Source organism: Aphis gossypii, chromosome 3 (assembly GCF_020184175.1).
Source record: "Aphis gossypii isolate Hap1 chromosome 3, ASM2018417v2, whole genome shotgun sequence".
NCBI lineage: Eukaryota > Metazoa > Arthropoda > Insecta > Hemiptera > Aphididae > Aphis > Aphis gossypii.
Genome location: NC_065532.1, coordinates 49,420,269 through 49,443,384, shown reverse-complemented (window position 1 = coordinate 49,443,384; position 23,116 = coordinate 49,420,269). Strand labels below are relative to the sequence as shown.

The following is a 23,116-nucleotide window of genomic DNA, read 5'->3' as shown; positions in this document are numbered from 1 at the left end:
TTAATACCAGTATTTCCAAAATATGGGGGACTATGGTATATGATTTTCCCAAATATTAAATGCATTGCACATCGCATGTATGCCGCAGTTATTGTCTCTTGTTACATTTTCACCAGGTTTATAACTATTACATATTTATATATAGTGTAAGCTTCTTTATTTTCTTCATTATCAATTAGGTAGTTCTTTTTTGTTAAGATTTTTGACAATATTTTTTAAGTTTTCATGTTTAATGGTTTTCCAATTATTTGATAAATTGTTATCATCCAAGTGACAAATTATTATTTCTATGTCAGTATCTTGAAATTCCGAATAAATACCTAAGTTGTTTTACTATAGTCCAATTGCATTTGTCAAGGCCTGAGACTAGTTAGGGAGTGATAAATTGAAATTATTATTTTTTATCATGCATTTTTTTTAAATTAGCCAATGCTTTTTTATGTTTATTAGATCAAGTTATTGATAAAATTTTTGTATAGTAATTAAGTGATACATGCACTCGTTATAATTTATTTATTATGTTGGTATAGTATCATCAATTTGCGGGTTTAAATGAAATAAAAATGTATTGGTGTCTCCATATTTATTCTTTATATTAAGAGCTATTCCTTTGTTCATTTTTAAATCTGCTGATATGCAGTGAGCTATGGAATATCTAACCTGTCCAACGATATAATGCGACACTTCCCAACGCTAATTGGTTCTTTTAGTTTTTACGCATCCTCATTCGACATTCTGCCATAGAGACCGGTTATATTATGGTGGGAGTGGCATGATAATGCGAAGAATGGCACACGCTCTCGCTGCATAAAGAATTAAACTAACTATTGCTTCTGAATATAATTGATACTTCAGTAGGCATGTTATCAAAATACGAAACTGTTATGTTTTGATAGTCTTCCGTAGAAAAGCATCGAAGAATGTATAATTCACTCACAAAATATGTACCGTTATAGCTTTCTACTATATTATGTTCTACGAGAGAACATGAGTTATAAATTATAATAAAATATAATTATGAGCAATAAATTATATGGCTCGTAATGTAACCACAACAACAAGTACGAGTAGGCAGTATTGTAATTAATTACACGATAAACATTATACTTATGACATATAATATATTTTAAAATTATAAATATAATATAGGTAATGAAAATTAATAAATCATTGAATAATTACGGATACGTACATTTAACAATATGTTGTTGCGGCGATGGGCCTTAAGGGCCTGTAAAAGCCCGGGAAAGAAAGAAAGAAAGAAAGACGTACATTTAAAAACATATAAAAGGTAAATAGGTCAATATTAGGTTATTTTTTTTTTAATTTAAGTAAACAACTTGGATAAAACAAATGTTTTGGGTTATTACATATAACATATTTATTAGCCTTAAAATAGGGAAATAAAAAAATTACAAATATTTATTTTTGGTCATTTCCAAGTTTTAAGTTATCGGCATAATGGTCGACAAGAAACGACAAGAAGTGAACTAGAGTGAAATCAGTAAAAATGACTAAAAATGTGAGGAAATGATCTAAAAATGTCAAAAAATGACATAAAAAATAATAAACACAAATAATACAAAATAAAAATTAGTTATTTAGATTCATATGTTAATCAAACAGATTTGTAATTAATTACACAATAAACATTATACTTATAATATATATGTTATATAATATATTTTAGAATTATAAATATAATATGATGATAATAATTAATAAATCATTAAATAATTACAGATAGGTGCATTTAAAAACATATAAATATAAAATATAAAATATGAATTGGACAATATTAGATTATTTTTTTATAAATTTAAACTATCAACTTTGATAAAACAAATGTTTTTGGTTATTATATTTCATTTGTATATAATATATAATGTTGAGTTAGGTATTTTGACTTCAATAAATTTATATTTAATATAAATAATTAAAAATGTATATTAATGCTACTATTCGTAATATTTTGTATAAACGATGAATTGGTAATAAATAGGTTAATACGTTTAAAATTGTATAATATGTCACATCCATTTTACAATATATATTTTTGTAAAAAATACTAATAATTAATAGTATTTACTGTGCAAAATTTGATAATATATTTTTATAAAATGTTAGAGTTTTTAACCCTATTAAATTCTTTTGCCCATATTATAAACAGTAAATCTATTTATTAATCTTTTAGAGTTTAGAATAATAAATGATCAAAAATTAAATAAATTATAATGTACACAAAAAATAGTTAAATAGAATTTAATAATTTTTATTTGAATTGTAATATAAACGTTAATATTTAGTATCATTAAGTATAGACACAGAATAACAGACCAACATACTGAATGGATGTAACATATTTACATATTGTATAAAGAAGGTATACAAATTGTAGCAGTAATATCTTTTGAAATATTTTTATACAGTTATATTATAATCTGTTAAGTAACAATAATTAACAAAATTTTAAATATAATAGAAATTGATTTTATTATCTATGGACATGATAAAATAAAGCTTTATTTTAAAAGTTTTGAGGAATGACAGTGGGTATTTATAAATCGGATAGATTTCACAATTTATCGTTTTTAGGTTTAATACACAGTTTTAAATTAAATATTAAAACATTTGGATTTTATTTAAAGGTATAAATAACATAATGTATCAACATTTACTGAGTAAAATTAGCAATGTATAAAAAGGGGAAAAATCACGAATGTTCTTTAAAATTCTATTGAACATGTAGATTTTTTTTCAGTGTCATATAATAAATCAAAATGTTAGTAAAATCCTTTGAAGAAAACTATATAATGTAATAGTGATTTTTAATAAGTAATGTCATAAAAATGCTGTCATTCCTCTTAAAGTTAATTGGCTACCGTTAAAATACTAAAATAAACTTATTTTAATTTAGGTATACAATAAAACCCAACATTCAATGTTGCTTTGTTAGCTGATATAGAATTAAGAGAACTGGAGCGTATTAAATTAAATCTTGAAATTGAATCATATAAATTGTTTATTTTTCACATAAGATCGTACTTAAATTTCAAAAGAGATAATTTTAACTTAATATTTATCCTGCTCAAGTCCACTAAATCAGCATCACAATGACAATCATCAGTTACAGTAATTAAACACTCAAACATTTAGACAATAATGAATAACATTTCATGTATAACAAGCAACATAATTTTTACAGCACTAGTGTACTAACAATTTTTTACAGGGATCAGAACATATCATAATACAATGAGATAATATTCTTATTTAAAAGCAGGTTTATCTAGCTAGATCATATGGCATATGCCATTGTAAATATGCTACTGATTGATAAATTAACATATTATAAATCAACTTAAATACTAATATAAAATAGAATTAATTACATATTTTCTGATAGTATTAAATAAGATAATTTTTAAGTAGGCATCTAATAATTCACTATTTTTTTTTTCCATTATTTGTTAAGTATTAAAAGTATTATTTTATTTTTGATTTAACAAAAAATCACAAGAAAATTAGATTTAAATACATCTATTAATTTAATAAATTAATAATTGGTAGGTTATAATTTTTTGAACATGTATATATATATAACATTTAGTAATACATTGTACTACTGAGTTAGGTTAATTTTAAAAATGTTATTTTGAATCAAGATGCGACTAATACGATTAAAACAAAACATTTTTATCATTTTAAAATTTCCATACTTATTTATAATTATGGTTATAACAAAGTCAATGTTTTTGTACCTTGAAGTATTTATTACTAATTAAAAGTAATTGTTTAAATATTAATAATTAAGCTTTTTAATCTTGATAAATAATTAATCCGTATATTGTAGATAAAATATTTAATTAGTTAAAATAAAAATAATTGAACATAATATGAGGTAGGTACAAACAGAGATTATTTTAATGAAATCAGTCAACATTTAAATACATTTAAATGATTTAATTATTAAAAATTGTTTTCATTAATTAGTTTACCAGTAATATTAGAATAGATTCATGAAATTTAATTGTATTATTTGGGTATTTTAAATGAGTTGCAAATATTATGTTAATATTACATTCAATATTTCAATATATGTGATATGCGACATAATGATTTCAAAATAAAAAAAGAAAATACCTAAATGGTGAGTATATAGCTGCACATTTATTTTGTTGTTTATCATTACTTTTTTTTCATTTTAAGGTTTTATTTTTAATTTATTCACTTTAGCCTATTGATTCAAAATTATTATAAACATAAATTATAACAAGCAACACAAAACAATATTAAACCTTTTAGTTCTTACTTAGGGCTATTCAGATAACTCAGATACTCTAATTACATCGACCAAACAACAATCCCGGTTGGTTCCAAATTGGTGAATAAGGGTTTTCATATGCTGTCTTCAGAAAGGTCATATATCTGAGATAATAAAACTATATTAAACATCATAATTCAACTATTTATGTTCAAACTAAATTACATGGGCATATAGTTATGTAAATTTCTATGTCTCTTGCATATTTTATTTGAATCATCGTTATATTTAACTTGGAGTTCTTTATAGAATGATTCCAGAGTATATCTCAAAACTTCACGACCAAAAATCATAGTTGCTTTGTATCGTGGGGAAATTGAATGGTTTAATCTGGGAATTTCACAATATACCATATATCTATAAACAAAACAATTTATACCTGTTATTCATCTATGCATTTGATATTATACTATATACATGCAATTTATTGTATAGTAAATACCTACCTACAATAATAGTAGCTATAAGGTTTTGAGAATAGTTCAGAATAAAAATATGATTTTTTGTCTGGAACAGTCCACATCCATGTATCAAAGGAACGAAGTAAAAATTCGGTGACCTTAAGTGCTTGCTTGAAAGTCTGAAATACATAATAATGTTATATTATTGACTAATTTTTAATTAATTTCTAAATAATTTTAAAATATTCATTTTGTTAATAGGAATTGTGCTGTTGTAAATATTATGATTAGTAATAAAAGCTTTGAATAGTCCTAACATTAAATAACTGTAATACTGCATACGCTGTAAATTCTAAAATGAGTGACTTTTTTATTTTCTGAGTGAAGCAATGAAGCTAATCATTTTACAATAACTTTTTTTTGACAATTTAAAGAATTTGATTATTATCAACTTATATGACAATTTTTTTTAAATTTTCTAAGTTATTTTTGAATAAAATACAAATTTAATCAAGAAGCTATTTCACTATAAATAAAAATTCACTTGGACTTCATTTGATTGTAAGTTATGACACTTGACGTAGGTATCAAACTTTTTAAGGAAATTTATATCTTCTTTGATTATGTTTAATTTGATTGTTGTTTTCCTTTCTGAAACGTATCTTATGAATTTAATAATACTATTACAACCATGATTAGACAGTTTTAGGAAATGTACAAAAATAATGGTATAACTACTATAACTATTCTTTTTTTTTCTTATGTTGCTGTAATTTTTTTTAATAATATTAATGTTGTTGAGTTGTTCTAATATAGATTATGGAATTGTAAACATTGATAAGTATCAAAATATGCCATGTAATAAGCAGAAAATACTATTTACATATGCAAGTAATATGAAAAACAAAACCACATTTAATAATTAAAATTAGGTACCTATATCGAGTATAAAATTATAAAAATAAAATAAAATAAATGTTCTCAAAATGTGTTTTTATTCCTTATTATTATTATTATTATATAAACTATTAAAGTATATTCAAGTTTTTCTTTGATAAAATTTTACCGTCCATCTGTTATTATTACTTGTATATTGAAAATGATCGTTTAACAAGCATACTATTTTTCAAATGAGAAAGCACTGTTTTGCGTTTGTTATCAGTGGTGGCCCTACCACAAAATTAGTAATGTATAAAATAACGGCTGAAACTGTTGGGTAGTATAAGTGGGGAGGATGTGAGCAGATTCAATCGGTTTAATCCGCTGTATAGTATATTCTCATTTACAAAAAATAGTATTCAAAAGTTATTAGAGCATATTTTAAACAGCTAAAAATCACTGGATCTTGATAGATTTCATCTAATTGAATCTTTTTGCCTAATAATAAATTATTAATTTTATGCAATAGATTGTTGCAATGTCATTGTTTTTGGAGAAATTATTAGTGGAATATGCAATGAATATACCTTACAGATGACAAAAATGCAAAAATATGAAATATTAAAATTTAGTGTTGAATTCCAATTAATATGTTTCTCATAATAATTGAAAAAGTTATAAAAAAATGAGAAGGAGAAAAATATGCAAAAACATACAAATCCAAACTCCATACATAAATACATATAGGTAAAATATTAAAATAAATTAAATTAAAGTTTATAGTAGATAATGTAGAAATTTTTTTCAAATGATGTATAATTGTATAGGCAATTTATTAATGATAATAAATAATATTAATATTATTATCTTTTCAATATTCTAAAGTAATTTGCTTTATTTGTAAGTATTATGAATTCATAAATTCTAGTATAAGGGTTTGCAATATTGTTTTTACTAGCTTTAAGTTAATTTAACAGTAATTTAATTTATTTTATATTTATTACCCAACTTACCAAGACCTCTTTATCACCAAAAAAATAGAGCCTAGAAAAGTTTATTAAAATTTGTTGTATGTTGATCTGTTCAAAAGGTGGACTCCCATAAATTGTATCAATATTAGGTGCTTTAAATGGATCATAGCGGACAGTTTTGCATAAAACCTAAAACATAAATTATCAAAATTAGTTATTAGTTTATTAAGTTAAAGTGTATTTACAAAGAACAATTTACTTTATAAACTGATTCATAAAGTGATCCAATCAAAATATTTCTCTGCAATTTGGGATTTGCATATGAAATTTCTAATGCTGCTTTTATATTATTGATATCATATACTAGTTTTATTACTGCCATATATTCAGTATTTGATACGTATTTTATACGTCGGATATGATTAGCTAAACAAATTATAAATCATAAATAAATATGTAAAAATAAAAAGTAAATATTTAATATATATATATATTATATACAGCACATATAGTTATAATTGATATACCTGATATGTTAATCACATATTTTATGTATAATTGATTTTTAGTTTTGTATTTTGGTTAAATAACTGAAACTGATTATAATTTATAAATATCCACTCATAAAATGACTAATTTTGAGTTTAATTATTATTAATATATTATGACTTATGATTAACGAGTAATAATAAAAGTATAATAGGTTTTTTTAAGTGATATTAATATAATTTTTAATTCATTTTGAATAGTAAGTATTTACTTAATTTATTAAATTAGAAATAAATAAAACTATAATAATAAACATTTTAAGATTTAACTATTAGATCAAAATAATTGTTTAACATAAATCTAAAACAACTATTCTTATAGTTTACCAAAACATTATTTTGTTATTTATAAAATTAATTTAATTTTATGCAGTAATATATTTTATACATAAGTAACAATTGACTTTTTCAAATCTAAAAGTTGGTATTCTTCATTATCTATTGGCTATTATACAGTTATTGCTTATATATTTTATATGATTTGGGCCGTATTTACACCTAGGGCCGTGAGGCCCAGGGCTAGAGAGGCAAATATTGTAAGAAATGGAAAAAATATCATATTAATATTCACTACATTTTTTTTTCTTGGGGCAGCATATTTAAAAGGGGCACCTTTTCTAAAACTGGCACTGTATATGATTAACATTATGTTACAATATTTAAAATTATAGATAAATACAATACAGACAACAAGCTGGAAAAGGTACCAAATAAAATATTGTAAAAAATAAGATTATATAAAAAATATTAATTTCTGATTTTTGGTCATAATAAAAAAAAATACCAATTGGTCAAAAAATATCTTATTAACAAAATTATGCTTCTAGTAAAATAAAAATAATTAATACTTTTAAGAACAATTTATCAATTATTGTACTTACCACTTACAAGTTATAACACTTTAAATCTTAATAGTTAATACACTTTTACGTTTTTAAAGTCAAAGTTTTTTTTTGTTGGGGTGTTACTTACACAGTGGATGATTACAACCAGACCTGGTGCACTTACTATCTGCCCATCCTACAGTATTAAGTTCATCTTCCGTAAATTTCCCCGCTTTACACTTACACCTTGAATTCTGAAATGAAAGTAAAGTATAAAACAATAAAATATAAGAATGTTTTAATGTGAATTAAATAATGGGTGTGATGTGATAGATAATTGGTAAGAACGTTGCATTTTAGTAAGGGTTGCAATACGTCCCGGCACGCCGGGACATGTCACCAGTTTATAACTTCAGTCCCGGTCGTCCCGTTAGACCTTCTAAAAGTCCCGGTTAAAAGTTCACTATTAAGTGTAAATAAAATAAGTACCAAAAATTGTAAATTATACTTTAAAATTTATATTCTAAAACCTATAATAATATAATTTCACATTGGACACTCCACTTCTATGAAAATGATAATTTTGGTTTATTACCTACAATCGCCTGTGGACCGTCGGTAATTTTCATGCATTAGTTCGAACGTGTTGGAAGTATTCTGTATTCTCGTTTACCTATTGTATATTTTGTATTTTCGTATGACGTATAACCATTTACCAGTGACTAGTTTTACAATATACGAGTGTAGTCAACAATGCCAAAAAGAAAGTGTATATAGTGTATTGTGTTTTAAATTTTAAAATTTTAAATGATTAAAAAAGATTGTTGAAATTATTTTTGTAAATGTCCCGGTTAGTACTTGAACTTTCATGGTGACCTTAATTTTAGTTGCAATGGTTCAAGGATTTATTTTCTGTTAGAGGGAACAACATACATTGTCTGTAATTGTAGGTACCGACTTGTGTGCGTTGTGTAAACTATACACGTATATTATACTATAATATTGAATAATATTACATTAAAGTTTGTACGGAGCCACAGAGGCAGAATATATTATAATATTAAAGATATTATAATCGGAAAAAAAATATTTAGCTATCTCGTACATGCTCCTATCAGTATCAATTATTATTATATTTTTATGTGTTTTGTGTTTAATATACAAAAATTGAGCTCCTAATTATCTCCAACAAACTGTAATTGCTAATTACGTCTCATATTATCGGAGCTATTGAATTGGCTCCCTAACTCAGGTAATCGTCATTTTTAAGTATTTAATTGGCTCCCAAGATGTATGCACAGAGTTGGCTCCCTACACCTTTATTTTATAAATCCATTGGTTACCAAAATTGTTTGAAAATAAATTCAACTATAGGTACGTCTATACGTTAAAAATATAAAAGTTGAAAAAGTACGCGACTGTAATATTCTTAACAATTTTGATGGAATTTTTGTATTTTAAATTATTTTAATGTATAGTTGAATTTATTTTAATTAAGTCACGTATTTTTACTTTTATTTTTGTTAACAATTTTGACGGACTATTCGTATTACTATTAGCATTTTTCTATGCATGCATTTTTATTATTTAATGTATAGGTAGTTGAATTTATTTTAATTAAGTGGCGTATTTTTTATTTTTATTTTTGTTAACAATTTTGATAGAATATTTGTATTTTAAATTATTTGAATGTATAATTGAATTTATTTTAATTAAAGTCGCGTACTTACTTTAATATTTTTAGAACCACTTGTTAAAAATTATATTGGTAGCCAATTCAATATTGCCTGTCTTGGGAGCCAATTCAAGTCTTGACTAGGTACCTAACCTAATATTGGGAGCCAATTCAATGGTCACCCATATTATAATACCTATTAGTACAATAAAATGTGGAAACGTACCTCACAAGGGGAATACACAGCTATCGTTATCATTATGCTTCCTGGATCATTTGTCATCTGCATCTTCCTCTCTGATTCGATGCGTTGGTACAGCACATCGTTTGCTTTCCAGCATTCCGGAAAAATTAAATCTTTGGGATCGCCGTGCCGTAATATTAGTATACGGCAGTCTTGCCTTGCACGCCCAGTCATCGAAGGCCTACGTGTGCTACTTAATACGCCACCCATGATTATGGAGAATTGACAGAAAGCACGACGGACCTCACTAAATCGCGCTGCTCGCTCTACTGAGTCTACTGCGTTTATAACATTATTGTCATCGACCGTATTACGCACGGTAACCCACTCACTCTCTCTCACACACACACGTTCACTTTATCTTACACTCTACTCTCGTCTCCTTTCGTCTCTAACACCGCCTCTCCTTTGAAAAAAAAATAAATAAAAAGCCGACGCGCTCGCGCAGTGGGTACGAATCATACTGCGAATGACGTGCGGCAACGTTACTTTGAAAACTTTGGACGTGGCGGTATAGCTGCACTACCGGCGGCTTCGCTCGCGTCATCGAAACGCGGCCAACCCACAGGGCGTTGGGCGTTGCCGCAACAACGACGATTTTATGAAACGCCGATACTTGAAACAATATGTATATAACAGTGACAACGCCGCTGCTGCCTGCGGAGTTTTCCCACGATCGACCGACGATTGATTTATAACCATCGGCAGGGTGGTTGTTGCCAATGATAACTTGGTAATGACGTCTATTGGTTTACGGCTGGCAACGGATATACGCACTATATAATATTATACATGTATAATATCATGTCAATATGTGGTTTTCACGCACGACGTTCACTTTACTTTGATAAACAGCCGAATTCCTAATCACTCTTATTATCTCTACGGGAAATCAATATATTTAAATGCGTTTTTTTTCACGATACTAAGGATGGGAATTCTGATTGAATGGCATAAAATTCAAAAATTTAAGTATTAAAATTGAATAAAAATTGACCAAGTAAGAGCAAGTTATGTTTTTGAATAATTATAATAAAAAAATCAATTATTTCACATTTCAATAACATAAAAATGAAAATAGTTCGTTACATTTTTTTTTTTTTATAAAATGTCTGAAGTGGCCTTCATTATTTGCAACACAGAGTTGAAGTTTTTCGACCTAAGCGTTTTTAACATTTTTGAATGTCACAGGTAATATATTTTATTCAATTTTTCACGGAGATCAGGCAATGAACACGACAGATTATAAATCGCAATAATTATAACTGTAACTTTAGGTTTACTTCATGATAATTAAATTACTTAAAAATAGGTAACCAGTTTCGCTGTTCAGCGAATAATAAGACACAGCTATTTTTTTCTATTCAAATCAAAACTTAAATTAGGCTTGTAAAAGTATTTTCATGCTAAAATAGATATTTTATTATTGAATTAATGTGAAATAATAGATTTTTTATTACAATTATTCAAAAACATAACTTACTCTAACGTGGTCAATTTTTATTCAATTTTAATATTTTTTTTTTTTTTTGAACTGTTTTAAAAAATATGTTTGACAAAATGGCTATTTTAAAAATTGAAAATTCTTAAATGCATAAAAATTTTTTTTTTGAATTAAAAAAAAATGAATTTTATGCGATTCAACCAGAATTTCCATACTTAGTTTTGTGAAAAAATTACGTTTAAATATATTGATTTCCCGTGGAAGATTAAGAGTGTAAGAGTGATACGGGACATCTGGGATCTACTTTAAATGTATAATATTATGTCAATAATGTCCATCAAGTTGGCACCAGCACATTACGCTAGGGCTATGTAAAAGGTATCCAAAATTTGCTAAGAATTTGCTAGATTTTGCTAGGGCATTTTTGGATTTTGCTAGGGCCTCTAAACTTTGCAAATCCACACACAAACATGCCGGTGCTATTTTTACGGACGCACTGGCACATTGCATGATTTCAAAAAAAAAAATATCAACAATTATTCATATGAATTTGCTAGATTTTGCTAGGACAGATGTAAAAGTAGTGGTACCTTTACAGTTTCCGTACCTATCCATAAAGCCCGCTAAATTGTTCAAAAAAAGTTTTGTTTTGATGACTTTTTATACCTGTTATTACTCCCCCAAGTGGAAGATAAGAAACTTGGCTTTGATGAATTTCTGAACAGCGTGCGCTGTCAAATTTCCGCTATTTCTGTAAAAAATCTATTATCTACCATTTGAGCATCTTCCATCAGTGAGCATCGTATTATAAGATAGTTCGTTGAGTAAATCTGTGGTACTATATTATATAGGATATTGATCTGTTTCTACCCTATTGCTGAGTTGCAAATTATCGAAATTATTGGAAGAATAATATCCGCTTTTAATAATTTGTCCGATTGTATTTTTAACTCATCTCTTTGTTGGGGAGATACACGATGAAGTGCATTGAATTTCGGATCATTCATTTTAATTGATACATGGCTCTATATTGGCTGGCTTAACTTTGAAAATGTCTGATGTAAATAGGTGCATATAGTTTTTATTAATTCAATGACTTGTTTATGTTGTATTTGGCTTAGAAATAATTAGTAATTGAGCCTAACTTATCGTCAGTCCACCAGTAATTTGGGAGTTTATTTAATCCCAGTATTTCCAATATATTGGGGACTGTGGTTGTATTATTATCCCATTTATTTAATGCATAGCACATGGCATATATGCCACAGTTATTGTCTCCAGTTCCATTTTCAGCTGGTTTATAACTATTATATACAGTGGCGTAGACATGATTTCTGAAAGGGGGGTGGGTCAAAAATACTAAATGACAAAGGCTAAATAGGAGGAGGAAATTGGAAAATCTTTCACTCTCTCAAAACTTTTTACTTAGATAGTTAAATATTTTACAATAAGAATAATGAATATAATTTTAATTGATTCAAAATTCACAACAAACACAATATGGAAGATTATTCACTCTTATACTCAAAAAAGTCAATACTTTTATTTATGTATTGTATATACATATTATAAATTTATAAAATTATTTATTATCTCTATAAATAATAAGATAAGCTATAAATTATAATATTAATAAATAATCATAGTCGTCATCGACCATTTCAACCAAATAAACATTACTTTGCCATAAATAAACCAAAATAAAATTATAATAGTATTCAGTTTTGACAAATTTGTTCAAATCAATAGCTCGATTGATTAAAATTCATAATATTACAAAATATTACATTATAGTGCTTACTAAATATTCTAAGCAAAAACAAAAATAAATAAAGCGAATTGGGGAGGGGGGATGACACCCACGTACCACCCTTGTATACGCCACTGATTATATATAGTGTAAGCTTCTTTATTTTCTTCGTTATCTATTAGTTCTTTTTTGTTAAAATTTTTAACAGTATTTTATAAGTTTTCATGTTCAACGGTTTTCCAATTATTAAGAAATATTGAGAATATTTTCATTATTCAGTGTTGTCTTTAGACATTTATTTTATTTTAAATTGTTACCTAATGAATTTTTATTGAATTTTTGTTAAAATGTAAATTATTTTATTTTATGAGACTTCATCAAATCGTTGTTTCTGAATATATATATTTTTTTTTATTAATTGTTATTAAAATTTTATTTTATTATTTTTGCCTAATTTAGGACTATTTATTTATTTATTTTTTTTTTTATAATAGGAATTCTTTATAAAATTTTCATTTCTGAATATTTATAATCTTTTTTTTTTAATTGTAGTCTTAGAGGTTTATAAAGTGTATAATGTAAAATAATGGGGACGATGCTACGACGCGTCCAGTCGTCGTTTCTATTATACCAGCATATACCGACGATACCGCACGGTTAGGACGCATTGGATCCACGCATGGCGGCAGCCGGCAATCCAGAAACCGATTCAAAATGGATTTGAATGTATTATTACGTTTATCATTTATTCTACCCTACGAAAAAGCATTAAAATAAATAAAAATCTTAATAAATCCTTTGATCTTTAATGTTAGTATTTTATACTTAAAATTTATATAAAATATTTTAATGTATAAATAATATGTCTGAAAAAATGATTCAACTAATTCAGGGGCTTATAATTATCAACAATCTTTATCATTTTTTGCCCCATTTTCGAGGAATAAAATGCAATCAAATATTGTTAACGAAACAGGTATTTAAAATGCGGTCTGAAATTACCGACCACCCTCAGTTTATTATAAAAAATAAAAGTAGATTTATTCTGACATGTTACTAGCTGTTCAGCTATCGTGTTTTTAAACGAAACTCCTATATACTTGTAGGGATCATGGATTATTGACATTGACATGATATAACGATAAATACTGAGCGCTGAGGCGTTTGAAGACGACATTGTTAGAAAAATATTATACCGTTACAACTTAGTCTATATATATATATATTTATCGTGAAAGAAAGAGAAGTTTAACAAAAATAATAGGTACCTATGAACACCAGATCCTGCAAATAACAATCGGATTTTTTTTCTGACTAGCTGAATAAATGTTGTATTTAATTGGAGTTTTTAATTTGTGTTATCTTATTTTACTACAGCTTAAAATATAAAGAGCTAGATATGATTCAATTAAGATGCATAATCACTATATATTTCACATTAATATTTTTAGTATAGTTTATATATACAATAAACAAATTGTGTTTTTCGGTGTACTAGATTAATCAAATATACGACTCTGGAAGACTAAATTTTTTTAGTATAAGTAATAGTTCACTGTAAATTTTATCACATTCAAAAAAAAAAACTATGATATAAATACTGGAAAATATTAATTAAACCAAGGCTCTGGCGTAAACTATCGCCATGATAAACTCCGCAATTACGTACCTGCTTCAAGCTATTCTACTTCTAGTTATAATTAGCCCATTTCAATACACTCTCAACTGAATTGAATAAAAATGGTATTATTGTTGATATTTCCGTTTGGTTATTCGAGAAGGCGAACCGCGTCGTCCTGAACTATCAGTATTTTAAATTCATGTAATTTGTCGAATTAAAAAAACTACCGTGTTCAAATATAATATTGTGCCAATTCTGATATTTTGACAAGCTGATGAAATCGTTTTACCAGTATGGAAATGGGTAGAACACGATTCCGTACGGTCCTTATCAGCGTACGGAATCTTGCACATTTTAAGACACACGATTCCGTACGTTTTGTACTGAGTTTAATGCAATGTTGCCAGATTTCTACATGGTATTAGTCTATTTGACTAACCTAACACGTCGTTTTCCGCCGCGTTTCGTACGCTGCGTATTCCGCGCCGTTTTCCGTCGAATTGAAAGTTTATGTCGGAGTAGCTAATAGTTATACACGACGGACGTAATACGCCGCGTTGTAATCCGCGGCGGAAAACGCCATGTATAGCCCCGGCTTTAATAAGAGCGTTTTATATACGTTTCGCTTATACTTAACTATAAATAAGGGTCCAAATACACGATTATATTTTGCCGGCCGATCGCCCTGTTCCTTTTTGTACTGTATGCCGGAGCCGGCGTCCGTACTGAGTGAACTTACTGATTCCAGAAAAAAACGGGATTGTCAATTTACCTCTAACTCTACAGTCTACATATAAAAAATCGGACTGTAAATCCGGTCGTCTGTTTAGTAAAATGTATATACTTGACGTACAACAGTGATATATACCTATCAGATAAGTTATTACCCACATAGCAATATTATAATTTTAAAATGTTTATAAAATATTTTATTAAATATGAATATGTTTTTAAAACAACTTGAGATGATCTCAATAACAAATTAATTTGTTTTTAAAATGTTTTGTAATCATATTTTGGCCGGTTGTTTGATATTTTATAAATGTATTAAAAACAATTTTAATAACATTCCAATATCTTTTAAATAAAATATCATATTATTATAATAAAATATTTTAAAAACATTTCAGTTTTATAATATTTTGAATAAAATAAATGTCGTGAAAACATCATTTTATTATAGTCATTCAAATATTCAATGTTTTTTTTTTTTTTTATATATTATAAACATTCCAAAGAAAAAACAAAATTAAAATAGTGTACAAAGTGTATATTTTGTATGAATAATATAAAAAACTTTTTAGACAATTCTTTATCATACATATATTAATAACAAAATTAACTCAAATTAGAAATAAGGTCTTTATTTTTTCTTTGTTTATTTTCTTCACGTGCTTTAGCATTGGCCATATAAATTTTCAATGGTTTAGATATGTCTATATCTGGACAGCAGTTATACTTTCTGACGCTCCTAACTGTACCTAAAGAAATAGTGATTTAAATTTATTATGTAAATAATAGCACATTATTATTAATTCTTACTAAATATGAGCGAACATGAATTTAGAACCGAAAAGACTCTTTTATGTTTTTGGCCATGATATGAAAATTGTGAAAGTAAGTTATTGTGAAAAATCTTTGATGTTATTTGCCTAGTAGTTTCAGCTATAGTTGATCTTTCATATCTTGATAGTTCATTTATCTAAAATTTAAATTTTAAATGTATTAGAATTTATCATTAACTATATATCTTTTAAATATAGATTAAAATTAAAAATATATTTTTACCACTTTCTTTCTAAACAATTTATCAGATAATTTTTCTTCAAATAACTCCAAATTTTCAATTGTTGTAAGAGGTAAATCCCAAGATGACTCGTCAGACAAATCATTATTTTCATGTACTGCAGAACTTGTATTAACAATAGTATCATTAAGTCTTTGATCCATAGTATCCATTTTCTTAGCTAATTCTCTAATTTCAAATCTTAAATTACTGGTTGTGCGTATGAGTTGATGAACAGTATCTGTAAAAATATAACAATACTAGATAATATTTATATTTTATATAGATATAGTGCATATTTCTTTACCAATAAGACCAGCAATTTGATTTGATTCTTGATGCTGTTTTTTAGTTTTGTTACTATTTTGATCAGTTTCTGAAAAATTGTTTTATATATATTTATATAGTTTAATCATAATTTATCATTCTAAATGTTAAAAGTTAAAAATAAATTTAAAAAACAACTATATTTAATACAAAAAATCAAAATACATGTTGTGAACTTGGAAACCACAAAAAAAGTTTAAAATAAATTAATAAATTATATACACCTGAATTAGTACTTTAAAGCATTAAAAACATATTACTATACTTTGCTTACTGTATTTTAATCCAAGATTAGTACTTGGGGTCTTTAGTGGTGACAACAATGTAGATTGTGAGAGTTGAACGGATACTTTAGTGTTGTTATCATCATAAGTCTGGTGCGGTTTTGATGCATTGCCAGTGATTGAAAAACCTATAATAAAATGGTTAGGTATATAAAATAAAAAACATGTAAATAAAAAAATAATGACCATTACATTTTTTTAATGAAGGAGTTGATGAATATAAAGTATCTTTTTTTAAATCATTGGTTGTAAATGGTGTATGGTCAAAATCAAGTTTTTTTCTACTTGATATAAAATCAGTTTCCTCATTGTTTACTGTAGTAACCTTCCATTTCCCAGAAGGAGAAATTAACACTGAATTACAGCTATCAAATATATTTGAATGGGTATTGTCGCTTGTCTCGTTGGCTAAAATAAAATTAAAAATACTTAAGATATATTTAATTTTTTTTAATTTTAAATATATTTCAGCATATACATTACAATATTAATATTCAAAAATACAATTTAAGTAATTCAAATATTATGATATAAATTAAATATTAGTTTAACTTAAATACAAGGGTTATACAAATTAGTGAATTTAAAAATATAGATATTAATAATAATACAAATCTATAAAAAATTATGTCAGAATATATTATGTTTAACGATTTTAAAATGTTCTATGATTGGTATGAATAAAATCATTAAAATATTTTATAACTACACTTGGGAGAGATAAATTAAAAAATTAACTACTTATAATAATTAAGAATATAAAATTAATTAATTAAAAAATATTCATACTTATATTATATGCCTGTTGAGAACTTGGAATATTATCTTTATCATAGTTATCATCTTCAATAGTTTTTTTGTGATTAATGTCCACTAAAAATAATATACAAAATAGAATAAATAATTATCTATATTATATAAGTGCAAGCACCATTATGTCTTATGTAGATATCAGAGCAAATATAATAGCTCTTACAATAACAAACTTATTATAGTAAAATTAAAAACAACAAACTGGCTCTGAAATAAATTTAACTAAGTCTAAAGTAATATAATAAATAATTAGTTTATTAAGGGCATTCGATGCCGTGATGTTCTGTTTTTGTCTAACGTGCACGCGTGACATAGGATTTTAGACGGATCTTTTGCCAATCATATCAATTGATCCAATGAAGCAATAAGAATTCTAAAAACAGATTTGAATTTTTCATTGAGTCTACTTGAAATTAACTGTTTCAGATTTTTGACTTTTTGATTTTAACTTCTCCAAAAATTGAAATACGGCAATTTTTAATTACTTTTTTTAAACATAATTTTTTTAAAAATTTGGAGGAAAATATCAAAAATGTGAGAAAGTCGATTCTAAATACACTAAACGACAAATTTAAATCTGTTTTCAGAATTTTTATCGCTCATTAGATCAATTGGTATGATTGGCAAAGGATCCGTCTAAAATCCTATGTCACTCGTGCATTAGACAACAATAGAAAATTACGGTATCGAATCCCCTTAACATAGTGTACTATATTTTCAACAATTTATCTAGACAGTAGACATAATGAGACATTGGGTAGTAAAAACATTACCCTTAAAAATTAATGATGTGTCAATTCCCTCTCAATATTTTAGGTTGTACGTTACCTCTTTTAATATAAAGATATCTAGTATAAATTTACCATCATTATTTTGAAACACAGAAGGATCTAGAATAAACTGTGAAGAATTTCCATGTTTTGAATCTTTCTTTTTTTTGGTTTTACTATTAAGACTCTTCATCTGATAGTCACGCTCTGATTCATCATCTGATGATATATGTTTTTGATGACGCTTGCGTCGAGTAGACTTATCAAAATCGTAAGATGAAAGTTCTGAAGTATCTTCAGCACGAACTAGTCTTGATCGTGCTACTTGTAGACTTTCTAAAAATGTATTTAAGTAATGAATAAATTATATACAATATTATACATAAAATAAAAATAAATATTTACCAATATCTTTAGATAGAGCTCTAGCTTTATAATAATTAAATTCAATATCATTAGGATTTGTGCGTTGGTTCACATTTTTTTTAGGCCAAGCACAAAGCCCATTTTTGAACCAAAATGCCGGTACAATTTCAACACAGTCCTCTTCAATAAAACACCAATAGTCCACATAATTATTGAAATATATACAAATCTGAAAATTGAAATAATTGGTCAATGACAATATTTTAAATTAACATTAAGATATAGGTAATAATAGTAAAGTTTACCTTAAATACTATAATATACTGCTATATACACTTTACATTATTTTTTTCTAATTAATTTAGTGAATGAATTATTGGGAGAGCAATTTTTTTACCATCCCACTCAATCACCATAACTTTGTTTTAATATTATCAAATGACCAGTATGAATAAGAAGATGATAAATCATTAATTTCATATATATTGAATACCGCTGAACTTATAGGACTATCATATAAAGCATTTTTAGTTTTAAATTCTTTACCAATAATAATAATGTCATTATCAGTTCCATGTACAGTTACTATATTATAAGCTTTAACAACATCAAATGTTTTGGTTAAAAAAAATGAATCAACAATTTTATCAATTTTAATTGTTTATTTGTTAGGTATAACTTTTTATATTGCAACCCATTCATATTTTGTAATAAAGGCCCATTTGTATGTATACTTTTAAGGTATGGATATTGTTTTTTAGTTTTTGAAATATTTCCTTGAATTTGATTTTTTCATTAAAACGTTTAACAATTTGTTGCAGTGGTTTGTCATGCTTACGTACCATTTTTTTAAGCTCTTTAAATATTTTCGAAAGGAAAAGCACTAATATTCTAATGATCCAAAATGTTCATAATCATCACTAATATGAAGGAGTCCGTGAACATTATAAGACATAAAATGTCTACCATAAATAATTTCAAAATTTTGAACAAAATAATTTAATAAGTTACGGGCATATTCTACATAATTTTCCATATTATCACTTAACAAAATTGTCATAGATATATTTAGTGTCATAAAATGTTTATAACAATTTGTATTAAGGTACTTTTTAAAAATAATCTGACCAGTGTATATTAACAGTTGTCGTAATTCAGTGGCTTTAAACCTTTTTAACTCATTAATTCCTCTTGGTTTACGAGAAAATTCACATGGTATATATGATCTTAAATTCAAAAGAGATGATGACAACTGTTTTGATACTGAACTTTGAAGTCTAACATTTAATGGACCATTATTGATCCATAAATGGAGCAGCTTACGCATAAGACCAAGACAAGTGAGGTGCATATAGTCAAGACCAAATGAATTTATGATGTTAATAGGCAAATCAGATAATATAGAAATTGTATGTCCTACATGATGTTCCTCATATTTTCTTACTAAATAATCATTATGTGTGCGTTTAACTGAATTTGAGGAATAAGGGAAACAAATTCTATTTTTTAAGTACTCTCCCTCTTCAAGGCACCTTGTACAAGAATCAAATCCAGCATGTCCCTTAATCTTTAATATAAAACTTTTAGCAGGTGTGTCTAAACAAAAGCCATCAATTTGTATTTGTTTAATCGTACCATCAATATTTAAACCATTAAGTAGTAAATTTTTGGTTTCTACAACAAATTCATTTAAAAATTCATTGGAATCCTTAGGTTTCTCATGGCCCCAGTACAAACCAATAAGAAAAACAGAATCTTTAAATGGACGAATATAACCTAATATTGGCCAAAATTGGCTGGAGCTACTTTTGGAAAGTGGTAGACCATCTATTCCAATCACAATCTGAATTATATCAATATTAATAATTGGATTAAGACAAAAATGATGTTTAATAGCTAAACCCAAACCAAAATGATAATAATATCCTGGATTAACAGCAATTACTTGTACAGATTTGTTTTCCATATTTGACTTTAAAATTGTACGAGCATCTATTGGCATTTGTGTCAGACCAGGGATATCTTTTAAAATAGGCAGTAATCCATTAAGTATTATGTGGGACATTAAGCTTACCGCCCACTCAGCCAGCTTAGATTTAACTTCAGAGCATAGATCCATGTGTTTTAATGGTACCAAATTATCTTTAGGACATTTTTGTGAACTAGAATTCACATTTAATGGTAAATAATTTAAGTAATCTTTATCAGGAATAGAAGAATCAGTGTTAAAATTATTATCATTATTTTTAAAAGCTGCAGTATAAAATTGTAAACTATTATCAGGTGTTTCTGAATGGTTGTCGGACAAAACCACATGCTGTGGGCTCACATCAGACTCAAATTCACAGTCACTTATTTTAAAAGAATCAAGTTCTTCACGAATTTTGCGTCGTTTAGTTCTTTCACTAGTCATACTCAACCTCAACATAAAAAATGCATACCAAGATATGTTAATGAGGTTAGTGTTTCAACCAGATAGTTAAATCCAGAGCTTATACTAAGGAGTGGGGATTCTAACTTCTTATAACTTTATGGGTAGTACTACGTGTTCAATGTAAGCAATTGATCAGTAGTTACTTAAAATACATAATTTAATGTAATTCACAAATTCTAATTTTACAAAAAATATTTATTTAAATCCAAAAAGATTTGATGCTTTTGATTGTTGTTGTATTAATATACATTAAAGTTATTATTTTCTATTGTTCTTAGTTTGAGTATAAATTATTATTATATCATAATTCAGTTCAATTAGGTAATAGTAAACCATATTAAACCATAGAGTAATAATATATATTAAATATGTATTAAACCCAAGGTTATTTAGATAAATAAATAAGCATTTATACCTATCTATGATACATTATAATTTGTATTAACTATTAAGTAAATATAATATAGACAATAGGTAGGCAATAAGTAAATATATATTTTACAATATATTATGTATTTATTATCAAACCCGGAATTAGACATTAAAAATAATAATATAAATTATAGTTGAAGTAATTACATTTTAAACTAGAATTAATTGGAAAACTAGGATGGAATTATTATATGTTTTTTGAGCTTTTAAAAATTTAAACTACTTACTTCTACCTATTATCTACTAATAACTACTTAGTATTACTTAAGTTAGTCTAGTGTACTCTGGCCAGACTTGGGAGAAAAACTAAAAATAATTCATAAATACATAGTATTATTATATCGTAGAACACGCCACTGCCCACTATTCCAGATTCCTAGCTATTTAATAAACTAACCAATATATATAATTGTAAAATGGTTTACTTACCGTAATTCTTCAAGAATCTGCTACAAATTCACTTAAGTTTGTTCAGACAATAACGGTCGACGAGAAAATTAGAAATGAGAATGTCTCATAGTTCGTAGTTTCGTACACAAAAGACAAAATATAAATAGTATTAAATTTGAACACTCACTACATATATAGGTAGTCACTACTACTCACTAGGTGTCTAGGACCTAGGTCTACAACTGTTATCAAATTTCAATAGCAGTTTTATTATTGTTAACTATTGCCGATTGGCGATTGCCGTTGGGAAATTTGTTAAAATTCATTAATATTGGGAATTTCGCTATTTATATATAAATAGAAAACAACGATTATGTCAGTACTCCGTACAGACTACAGTATAGATATCGTTGATCATGGTATGGCGGGTGGTGGGGGGTCCGCCGTCCGCAGTCCGTTGGTAGTCTACTATACTACGATTTATATAAAATATTATTATTGTATAGGAATATAGGATAATCCTTAGATTTATGATATATATAATATATATATTAAATCGTGGACAATACTATATAATAATACGTAGTTAATAGACATTGCACTCATTGCGCAGTATTTACTGTAGTTGTCACTGTAGTCGTAGTACTATATACTACTATTAATTATTATACTAGTATATAAAATAAAACATATTGTGGCAGTCAATTAAAATTTTAATGAAAACTCATTTAAAATCATTGTTTTTTAAGGTTACATAAGTACATTTTATTCAAAGCGTACTGTTTACGGCAATGGTCCGTTTGGCGTTTTGAAAAAAAAAATGAACTAAGCAG

At 26.5% G+C, this 23,116-nt stretch overlaps 2 protein-coding genes across 2 annotated transcripts; both read right to left on the bottom strand.

Moving 5' to 3' along the window:
• Positions 1–2,589: 2,589 nt before the first annotated feature.
• Positions 2,590–9,986, bottom strand: LOC114130970 (histone acetyltransferase KAT2A-like). The gene is made up of 7 exons (XM_050204498.1): positions 9,849–9,986; positions 8,096–8,201; positions 6,835–7,001; positions 6,618–6,764; positions 4,771–4,904; positions 4,490–4,681; positions 2,590–4,428 (listed from the first exon to the last, which is right to left on the bottom strand). The coding sequence occupies exons 1-7, from the start codon at positions 9,909–9,911 to the stop codon at positions 4,341–4,343; spliced, it is 897 nt and encodes a 298-aa protein (XP_050060455.1). The 5' UTR covers positions 9,912–9,986; the 3' UTR covers positions 2,590–4,340.
• Positions 9,987–15,942: 5,956 nt separating this feature from the next.
• On the bottom strand, positions 15,943–21,029 carry LOC114122828 (uncharacterized). The gene is made up of 10 exons (XM_050203873.1): positions 20,156–21,029; positions 19,067–19,237; positions 18,755–18,997; positions 17,868–17,951; positions 17,271–17,486; positions 17,069–17,206; positions 16,775–16,843; positions 16,470–16,708; positions 16,224–16,383; positions 15,943–16,162 (listed from the first exon to the last, which is right to left on the bottom strand). Exons 1-10 carry the CDS (start codon positions 21,027–21,029, stop codon positions 16,020–16,022), a joined length of 2,337 nt encoding a protein of 778 aa, XP_050059830.1. The 3' UTR covers positions 15,943–16,019.
• Between the last annotated feature and the right edge of the window lie 2,087 nt (positions 21,030–23,116).

Bases quoted from the DNA above. Each gene is read 5' to 3' on its own strand.
- LOC114122828 (XM_050203873.1), bottom strand. From the start codon at position 21,029: ATGCCAATAGATGCTCGTACAATTTTAAAGTCAAATATGGAAAACAAA. The intron at 16,844-17,068 runs GTAAGCAAAGTA...ACAATTTTTCAG, and splicing joins TAATCTTGGATTAAAATACA to AAACTGATCAAAATAGTAAC. The intron at 16,163-16,223 runs GTAAGAATTAAT...CTATTTCTTTAG, and splicing joins TTCATGTTCGCTCATATTTA to GTACAGTTAGGAGCGTCAGA.
- LOC114130970 (XM_050204498.1), bottom strand. From the start codon at position 9,911: ATGCAGATGACAAATGATCCAGGAAGCATAATGATAACGATAGCTGTG. The intron at 7,002-8,095 runs GTAAGTAACACC...TAATTTGTTTAG, and splicing joins TGGTTGTAATCATCCACTGT to CTAATCATATCCGACGTATA. The intron at 4,429-4,489 runs GTAATTTAGTTT...TTATTATCTCAG, and splicing joins TTACATAACTATATGCCCAT to ATATATGACCTTTCTGAAGA.